Source organism: Belonocnema kinseyi, chromosome 7 (assembly GCF_010883055.1).
Source record: "Belonocnema kinseyi isolate 2016_QV_RU_SX_M_011 chromosome 7, B_treatae_v1, whole genome shotgun sequence".
NCBI lineage: Eukaryota > Metazoa > Arthropoda > Insecta > Hymenoptera > Cynipidae > Belonocnema > Belonocnema kinseyi.
Window position 1 is genome coordinate 3,446,513 of NC_046663.1, and position 10,930 is coordinate 3,457,442.

A 10,930-nucleotide genomic window follows, 5' to 3' on the forward strand; every position below is an offset into this window, starting at 1 on the left:
GACTCGGGATACTTATAAGATACTACCATGATTTTTTCAGATTTTTTGGTCCAAAAATAAATTAGGCCAAAAACCGGCCTTACCGACCCTCCCCCTTTTCGACAACCTGGTTCGCTTTTTACCGAAAAGTTGAATTTTCAATTAAAAAAGATTAATTTTAAAACAAAATAGTTGAACTTTCAACAAAAGAGAAAAATTTTCAACTAAAAATATGAATCTTCAACAAAAGTGATTTATTAACAAAGTGGTTTAACAAAAAACTTGTAAACAAAATAGTTCCATCCTCGAGCAAAGAAGATTAATTTTGAATCAAGGAATTAGTTTGTATCCAAGAAAGATTAAATTTATTGTAAAACAGTTGAATTCTAAAATCAAAAAGGCGAATTTAAAAAAAAACGTTAAAATTTTAAATGAAAAATGACTTTAAGTTGAAATTTTAAACAAATAGTTGCATTTTTATCCAAGAAAGATGTAATTTCTACTAAAATAGATGAAGTTTTAAATCAAAAAGACAGATTTAAAAAAAAAAGAATTGAATTTTAATCCAAAGAATATTTCATTTGACTTTTCAAAAAACCAATAGATGAATTTTAAACAAGTAAATTTTCTACGAAAATAGTTGAATTTTCAACGAAAAAGTTGAATTTTTGACCAAGAAGGATGACTTTTTAACAAATTTTTTGAATTTTTGAAACAAATAATAAAATTTATAACTGAAAATATAATCTTGAAGAGAAATTTTTAGCGAATTTTGAAAAACAAAGTTCTTAATAAAAAAATTAATCTGTTTTAAGAGAAAATTCTGTTTTGTTGAAAATTTAATTATTTCGTAGAAAATTTAATTTTTGTTTAAAATTTATATTTTGATGTTGAAAAGTCAACTGAAATCTTTTTTTAATGAAAATTCACCTGTTTTAATAGATATTTAATCTTTTTTGGAGAAAAGTGCAACTATTTAAAAGAGAATTCAACATTATATTAAAAAGTCATCCTTTTTCGTCAGAAATTCGACTTTTTGGATTAAAAATTCAATTTTTTCGTAGAAACTTATTTCTTATTTAAAAATTCTTACCTTGATCTTGAAGATCAGCTAAAATTTTTTATAGCATTAAAATTCAACTACTTTTTTTTCGAAAATTTATGTTTTTGATTTAAAAATTAATATGTTTTATTATAAATTTTGGTGTATAAAAATGCTCTTTGCTGGAGTATTCGACTAGTTTGTTTAAAGGATTTGCTTTTATCACTTTGTTAATAAATCTTTTTTTAAGATTTATACTTTTAATTTAAAATTCATCTCTTTGATAAGAAGTTCACTATTTCGCAGAAAATTTAATTTTTGTTTAAAATTTATATTTTGATATTGAAAAATGAACTGAAACATTTTCTGGATGAAATTTTAACTTTAAAAAAAGTTTTTTTTGTTATTCATTTGTTTTAGTACTTATTTAGTCATTTTCGGATAGAAATTCAACTATTTTGTTAAAAATTGATCCTTCTTGGTAAAAAAGATTCGTCTTTTAGGATTAAAAATTCAAATTATTTACGTACAAATTTATTTTTTGTTAAGAAATTTATATTTTTATCTTGAAAAGGCAACTGGAATCTTTTTTGAATTAAAATTCCATTATTTTTTTGAAAGTTTTTTTTTTTTTAATAAAACTTCACCTGTTTTAATCGACATTTAATCTTTTTTGGAGAAAAATACACCTATTTTGGTGGATAATTCAAGAATTGTACTAGAGAGTCATCCTTTTTAGTCAGAAATTCGTCTTTTTGGATTAAAAATTCAATATTTTCGTAGAAACTTATTTCTTATTTAAAAACTCATATCTTGATCTTCAAGCTAAAAAATTTTATAACATTAAATTCAACTATTTTGTTGGTGAAAAATTGATATTTGATATTTTTTTCGTGATAAGTCAACTGAAATCTTTTCTGAATGAAAATTCAACTATTTAATTTAACAAAAATTGAAAATGCATCTGTTTTAAGAGAGGTTTCATCTTTTTTGGATAAAAATGCAACTGTTTGTTTAAAAAGTTTGTTCAGAATTTATATTTTAGTTTTGTAAAATGAAATACAATATTTTCTGGATAAGATTTCCACTTTAAAAAAAAATTTGGTTGTTTTTTGTTTTATAAAATCATCTATTTTAGTACAAATTCCATCTTTTTTGGATAAAAATGCAATTTTTTTGTAGAAAATTGAACTATTTTGTTAAAACGTAATCCTTTTGATTGAAAAAATTCGCCTTTTTGGATTGAAAATTAAATTTTTTTCGTAGAAATTTATTTCTTGTTTAAAAATTAATGTTTTGATAGTGAAAAGTCAAGTGAAATCTTTTTTAACCGGAAATTCAACTCTTGTTTCGAAACTTTATCTTTTTTATTTAAAAATTTATCTGTTCCAGTAAAAATTTTATTATTTTAAATGAATATGCTGCTTTTGGGTTAAAAATTTTTCTTTTTTGCTTGACTGTTCAACTATTTTGTTTGAAAATTTTGGTCGAATCACTTTATTAAAAATTTATCTTTTTCATTGATCAATCTTGGTCGAAAATTTAACTGTTTCTGGGAAAACCCTTTTTTGCTTAAAATTAATTTTTAACTGAAAATGTAACTTCCACTTTTTTAAATTGATCTTTTCCAGTTGAAAATTCTCTTTTTTTTTTTTGTAAAAAAAAATTATTTTCTTTGTTTGAATTTTCATTTTTTTCTGGTAAAAATGCATCAATTTCGTGGAAAATTAATGTTTTGTTGAAAAGTCATATTTCTTGATTGAAAATTAAATTTTTTTAGAGAAAATTCGTATATTGACTTGAAGATTCAATAATTTGGATAAACTTTTATTCATTTCTTGAGTGAAAAATCTTTATTTGTTGAAAATTCGTCTTCTTGGTTTTAAAATTATTTTCTTTTTGTTGTACAAATTGCTTCTATTTTCATTGAAATATAAACTATGACACTTTTTTGTTAAGAATTTTCTTTTTAGGTGGAAAATACGACTATTATTTTGAACACATAATTATTTTTTTGAAAATTTAAATCTTTTTTTAACCCTCAAACGGTACACTGGTGCGAATTCGCACCGCTGGTTTTGAAACGTTGGTACCACGACAAATACGGCCGAATCTCAAGGTGGCAGGCCCAAGTCCGGTTGGTTCCAGTTTCCTTGATTTTTCCGAGATAGCAGGATGAGAAAATTGAATTGGTGCGAATCAGCACCTGTATACCTTTTACGTGCGGTACAGTGTTACGAGCTGGAATTTCTTTATTTATCGGTTTTTCATGATAATTTCCAATAAATTTTGCAAAAATGTGATTTTTCCCATCAGATGAATGGGAATGAAGTTGAATAGAGCGCAAACTACCGAATTACAAAAATGTCGCGAATAATAAGCATTTCTTGTTGAAAAAATTCGAGAGAAATTCAAAATAAAAAGATTTTTATGTAAGTGTTGCATTACTTTAATTTCCCTTCCTTCATAACTGTAAATCATGCATTTGAAAATACCTTAACTTTGACCTACCGGGAAAAATACTAGATTCAGATTCTCGACAAGAACGACATTTTTTCATGATTGTGTGTTCCTTTAGCTGCAAAATCCCGTAAAGTTTAGTAAATTTGAATAAAATGCGAAGAAATGAAAAATTTTTTCGAAAAAAAAGTGATTTTTCAAAAACGCCGCTTTATTTATGACAAATTATCATGGGGAAAATGAATGATTATCCAAATTTCGCTAAAACCATTAGATTCAGCAGGAAATTTCACACAAAAAAACAAATGTTTAACATTTTTCTAGTCTCAATCTTCTTTTTTATATTCGAAGTTGAAAATGCAAAAGCCATATTCGCACCAGTGTACCTTTAGTAAGGACCAGAAAGAAGCGTACCATTTGAGGGTTAAAAATGCATCTATTATAGTAGAAAAGACATTTTTTGATTAAAATAAATTAATAAAATTTTTAATGTGTATCTTAAAAAAACTGTTTTATTCCACCTATAAAAGAATCTATCTTAAAAGTATGTATTATAAGATTAAAGTGCTGGTAATTGAATATTAATGATCATGGAAAATGAAAAATTAGTCAAGGAAGTATTATTTCTGGAAACTAAAAATTACGTGCCGTAAGAGGGGATGGGGGTAAAAATATTTTATTGCGGTTTATTACAGGGCGAGGGGGGGGGGGCAGGGCTTTTAATGAGGGCTTAAATAATTTAAGTGTCCAGAGTGAAATCCAGCAATATTAAAAATTAAAAAAAAGTATTAAAAGATGATTCTTACCAACTTTAACGTAACCATCCCTTATCACAAATCGATTCAACAATCTCGTTATGATGTAAGCGATAACTCTACTATTATAATATGCTATATAAATAACCCAGGAGATAGCAGACACTAAAGAACAGAGCAGCCAAATAAAGTTTGTGTCCAGTTTGAGGTCGTCCAGCATAATATGATCGGAGTAATTCCAGTAAGCTGGAGAAATTTTAGAAAAGGATGGAGGCGTTGAATTAAAGAACGTTTCCTCCATGGTGCAGTCACTTTTCTAATTAACTAATACGATAAATCAAACCCCACTTGTATCCACATTGAAACCTGAAATAAGATAATAATTTTTCAAGCATTTAGCATTTCCATTCAATAAATAAATAGGGTGGATCGAAAAAAAAATCGATATTGGGAATGGTTAAACTGCTATACGCCACCTGTTGACAAAAATCCGAACTAGAAAGAATAGGTTCGATTTTAAAGTTGCACATTAATTTTGGTATAAAAATGTTTTAAAGATTTTTGTTGTGGAGTTTACAGTATTTGTTGGTATTTGTTGGATATTTGTTTGAAAGAAGGAAGTGTAGATGGAATTTACATTTTATAAAGTAAAGAAACATATTTTCTTATAGAAATATCTGTCCAAGTGTGATTTCCATCATTTTTTAAAATACATTTTCAGTTGATCAACTGTAAATATAGATTAATAATGAATTTTAAAACTAAAATGTTCTTTAAGATTTAAAAAGTGAATAATAATTAACTTTACAAGACGATTCGAAATCAGTTCGTAATTTTAGAATTTCCAGTTTCTAACGTTTAAAATTTTGTAAACTGTTTCAATTGGAAAGTCTTATTAGTTAAACAAATGTAAACGCCCGATTGAAACTTTATAAACTATTTCCAATTTTAAAATAACTTTAAAATAATATATTCATAAACAAAGGCTTTTATTAAATTTCAAATATTATTACAGTCTAAAATATTCCATTTTTCAATCATTCAATTTGAAATTTTTTAATTAAGGAAAATAAGAATTACTTAATTTTTATAAATATCTGTTTATTTAAAATCTGTAATTATATTTAAATATTAAAAACTTAATTTTTAACGTTACATTTTAATTGTTCTATTTAAAAATTTTAATTTGTAAGTAAAATTGTTGAACTGCGATGTATAAATAACAATTGAACACATATTATTCTTTTAAAAAATGCAAGGAAGTTAAAGAAATATTTAGAAGTTTTGAAAAAATTCTAATTCAATTCAAAATTTCAAAAGATTTGAAATAATTTAAATAAAGTGTGTACGTGTACCGCCAAAATATAGATTTTGGCAGATTTCGAACAAAAAAATTTAAAAGATTTTTAAAATTTTGGAATGGCTTCAGAAGATTAAAAAACATTTGCTATGGAAATTAATAATGATTTTTATTTTGAAAAGAAAATTTAGAGTTATTATTAAAAAAGATTTAGAAAGATTCACAAAATTATTAAAAACGAATAAAGGAAGATTTCAATGAAATTTTTTTAATTTGGCAGAATTTAAAAAGAAAAAAATAAACAAAATGCAGATATTTCAAAATTTTCAAATAAGATTTGGAAGCATTTTAAGGATTTTTTAACCATTTAAAATATAAGTAATTTAACTTTTAATTTAAGAAGTGTTTAGTTTTTAAAAAAATGTAATCGTTCATATTTTAATGTTTCTGGCTTAAAATTGCTTTAAATGATATAATTTTGAAAAAATTTTAATTCATTGATTGATTCTTTATTTTAGACTTTTAGCATTGAAAATGATAACGCAGAATTATATATTTAGAACTAAATCTGAGTCTTTGAACTCTACAATTTATAAAAGTTAAAAAATTTATTTTGCAGTTTAACTGCATTTAATTAAAAATTGTTCAGTTTACCAGTGTTAGTAGCTTCGATTTTATATGTTTAAATTATTTTTAAAGTTTGAAAGTCAAGAGTTCCACTTTGAGTGCTTTCATTTGCAGTTCAGTTTTTATTAATTCGAAGGACAAAATTGTTAGTTTTAGAATTCGATTTTTTAAATTTCATTGACCGTGAAAAATGTTTTCCAACCGGAAAATGACCGGACATTTTTTTCTTGAATTAAAACGGCCACCCTAAATCGTTTATTATTATAAAATAGTGAAATAATTGCTGTCTTTTTTAAACCTATTTGACAACATTGTGTTTTTCACGGTATAATATGGAAATTCTATCTAAAAATATTTTTTTTTTAGTATTCAATCATTGTTTTATACATCTATACACTATCTTAAAAAGACTTATATGCATAAATTAATGTACAACTTTAAAATTGTACCTACTATTTCTAGTTCCAGTTTTAGGCACCAGGTGGCGAAATGGTAGACCACCATTCCCAATAACGCGGAAAAGTAGCATATTGGTATCCTAAAAAATCTTCTTGCGCACGGCTTGCTTCGCTTGCAAGTTTGAGCGCGCCTGTAGAATCTCGCGCTTCGCGCTCAGATATTTATTCTTTGCTTTTAAAATGCTTGAATGAAACTTTACCAACTTTCTCATCATGTATAATATGCTGTTTTTAAATAATAAAATAATAATAAAATAAAATAATATTATTTTTTTATGGATAAAGCAAAATAGCCTAAAAGTCTTCTTTTAGATTTTAACGTATCGCACGTCTTTTGCCGTTATATTGGAATTTTCGATTTTCTGCATATTACTTGTGATAAATAATTCATATTTTGTGTCGTTTGGTTCAAAATTTGAATGTTATGGTATCAAGTTTCAAGCAATTCTAATACTTTCTCAATCATAAATAATGAGAATGTAATAAATTATTAAAAATTTGTACCTCTTTTTTGGGTGAATAGCTTTTCTATCAATTTGTTTTCGTGTGTTTTATCGTTTTTCCACAAATTTGTCATTTTTATTTTTAATGCCAGTTCTATGATTAAAACCGAAACTATGTGTCCTATTAAAAAGTGATTCATAACAAATTTGTAGATCTTTTTTGGGATCACGATTTTTGCTAATTCATCTTTTTTCGTATCCTGCTTCTCTTGACTTTTTTTCATATCGTGCGTTGTTTGGCTTAAAATTTTGATTTTCGACTGAATTTTTGAATTTTTTAAATGCTATAACTCTGAGAATTTTCTTTTTATTGAAAAAAGTCATTTGGATAAATTGTTCGTTCTTTTTAATACTATAAATTTTCAGGGTGACGATTCAGCGGACGATTTCAAATTCCCGGTTATTTTCCGGTCAGGTTTTTTTTTTAATAATCTGATTAATTTTCAAGCAGGAACATTAATTTTTTACTAAAAAAGTATAATTTCTCAACAAAATAAATTAATTTTAAGGAAATAGTTGAATTTTCAATCAAATGAGGAAAATTTTAAACCAAATAGTTGAATTTTGAAATAAACAAAAAATTAATTTTCAACAGAAAATGGAATAATTAAATTTTTAATAAATAAAAACTAATTTTCATTTTAACTGATAAATTTCCAACCAAAATGGTGAATCCTGAACTGGAATAGTTGAATTTTTCATCAAAAAGATACATTTTTTACAACAAAGATTAATTTTTACCGAAAAACAAGAATTTTTTGAAAATTCTTAATTGTTGTTAAACTTAAAAAACCTATTTCATAATTAATTTTATTCCTGTTTTCTCTGTCTTCAACCACATGGTTCAATTTTCAACAAACATTATGAATCTTCAATAAAAATATGAATTTTTTACCTAAAAAATAAAACTTTTAACAAAATACATCAATTTTCAACAAATTTGTTAAATTTTTTAATTAAAAACATGATTTTTCAATCAAATAGTTACATGTTCGACCAAAAAGATAATTTTTTAACCGCAACAATTAATTTTTTACCAACAAAAAAAAAGAATTGCTGAATATTTTTACTTGATTTTAAACTAAAAAGTGTTATTTCATGGTCAAATTTATTCTTGTTTTCTTTGTTTTCAACCAAATATTTCAATTTTAAATTAAAATTAATAATCTTCAAACACAAAAACTAAATTTTCAAACAAAAAAAATGAATTATATACTAAAATGATGAATTTTTAACTAGGATAATTGAATTTTTGACCAAAAGGATGATTTTTCAAGCAAGAAAATGAATTTCTACCAAAAATATGAATTTTTTAACTAAAAAAGATACTGTTTGAACCAAAAATTGAATAATTAAATTTTTACTCAAAAAATAAATGTGCAACCTAAAAAATGAATTTTTAACTAAAATTATGAAATATTCAACTGAAATACCATTTTTTCAGTTTAAGAAAAGAATTATTTTTAACCAAAAGAGGTACAAATTTTCCATAAAATACCTCATTTATCAACCAACGAAATAAATTTTTAATTAAAATGATGAATCTTCACCAAAAAAATTAATTTTCAACCAGAATTTTTAACTTTGAACCAGAAGTAGTTAAATTTTCAAGAAAAAAAAGGTAAATTCTCAAATAAATTTGTAAAAAAAATTATATTATAATTCAGAAATCTTTTAGCTTCCAAATACTACTTCTACTTTAAAAAATACTTGAAGTACTTTATTTTTCTAAAATTCGGAAGGAACTGTTAAATTGCGAGGAATTTAAACTTGGAACGGGAATTACTTAAACTCATTTCTTCTGAATCGCAGTATTAATTATTTGAAAAAATTCAGGTTGCACGCAAACAATTCCCTGTTCCAAGTAAAATTATATTTGAATTTGACCATTCCATTTTTAATTAAATAATTTAGAAATTTAATCACTAACGTTACAAGTTTCATGAATAAAACTTTTAAAAAGCTTTAAAATTGTAACATTTTAAGAATAGAATTTTGAAAATTATATTATTTAAATGTAAAGAAATTAAAAATTGCGTATTTGAAATTGAAAAATAAATTCAATGTATCAAAGTCAAAAATTCTGGAATTCTATCATTTAAAATTATTATTATATGAAAAAATTAAAATATATGATTAAAATGAAATTATTATAAATAAATTTTTAAATAAATTTTTCTTAATGATAATTATTGAAAATGAAAACATTTCCAGTACGAAACATTGAAAATGTAACAAACTCGAAAATAAATTGTTTCTATACTCAAAGTCTTTAAAATTCCAATTATTTCAAGTACATTTAAATCGTCTGAAAACTCAAAATTTAAAAATTGTTTATCGTTCGATATGAAAATTGAAAAATATAAACTTGCAACCATTTAAACTTAAAAAAATTATTCAATTACTGGCGTATCAATTTTAGATAATTTGATTTGTATCTAGGTATTTTGATTTTAAACACAATTTTTAACTTTTTATTTTTAAATCGTGTGATTTTTTAAAATAAATTTAGAATTATTTATATTATTAAATGCATAATATAAATTTAATATTTATTATTAAATTAAAAACTAACTATCAAGGCTTTCAACATTAAATGAAAAATGGAAATTTCAAATTCTAGCAATTTTTATTTGTAAAAAAAAAAGAATTTTCAAACTCAAAAAAATTCTTATTTGGAACAAGGAATTTTTTTAATGTGAGGAAATTTTTACTTGGAGGAGGAATTATTTTTGTAAATTCCCTTTTTATAAGTAAAAATCATTTTTTTAAATTTTCAGTTCCATATCAAAAATTACTTGCTAAGAGTCAAAATTATACTGATTTACAACATATTTTATTAAAATTCGGAAATATTGAAAATAACTTTTCGAAAAGTTGAATAAGGGAAGTTTAAAATTATGGTAAATTTTTATTTGCAAAAAAAGAATGTTAAACTTCAGACAAATTTTGATTTGGAACAAGGAATTCTCTAAATCTAAAGAAATTTTTTATTGGAACCGGGATTGTATTTGTACATTCCCTTTTTCTAAAATTTATATATGTTTTATGTATTATATTCTAAATTAAAGCGAACGTTTTCATCATAAAAACAAAATAATTCTTCTTTTAACTTTCTAAGTCGCTATTCATTAATTAAATGCAGTACTGTTATATTCCTGATATAAAAAGAATCCTTTTATAAAGAAAAGTAAATAATTTTGTAAAAGAAAAAAAATTAAAAACAATTTTGGTATGTTAGGGTAGGTCGTGGAGGATTTTTCAATTAAGCAATCGATGCATCTCGAAGACGCGCACAAATATATTATATAAATTTTTGTTGCATTCTAAATATTAAAATATTTCTCGCATCAAGAATATAAAGAAAATATTTTTTTAATTTATAAATCGTCTCAGAGACGCACCTCGCTGAAGTTTGCAACGTTTTAAAAAAAACGAATTTACAAAAAAATTTTTTTGTGCGAGACCTAAAATTTAAAAGTTTCAGATAGGTCTATTTGCTGATAAAAGTTACCCGCAAAATTTCCAACCCCCTATCTCTTCCGGAACACCCTCGTTTTCAACCCCTAACATAGCGAAAAATCGGGAAAAATCCTCTAACATCCAGACCTAAAATTTTATGCTTCAGAATCGTTCTACTTAACGTTCAAAGATGATAAAAAAAGTTTCATTCCCCTGTCTCATCCGGAACACCCCGTTTTCAACCCCCAAAATATTGAAAAATCGACAAAAAATTCCAAAAAATTCCCTAAAATCCAGACCTAAAATTTTATGCTTCAGAATGGTTCCATCTGATGTCCAAAGAC

At 24.3% G+C, this 10,930-nt stretch overlaps 1 protein-coding gene across 1 annotated transcript in view; it reads right to left on the reverse strand.

Moving 5' to 3' along the window:
* Positions 1–10,930, reverse strand: part of LOC117175918 (transmembrane protein KIAA1109-like) — a 178,513-nt gene that overhangs the window by 162,182 nt on the left and 5,401 nt on the right. The window contains exon 2 of the mRNA XM_033365766.1: positions 4,288–4,602. Within this exon, the coding sequence (XP_033221657.1) occupies positions 4,288–4,537 (250 nt within the window). The 5' untranslated portion in view covers positions 4,538–4,602. The remainder of the gene's footprint in view (positions 1–4,287; positions 4,603–10,930) is intronic.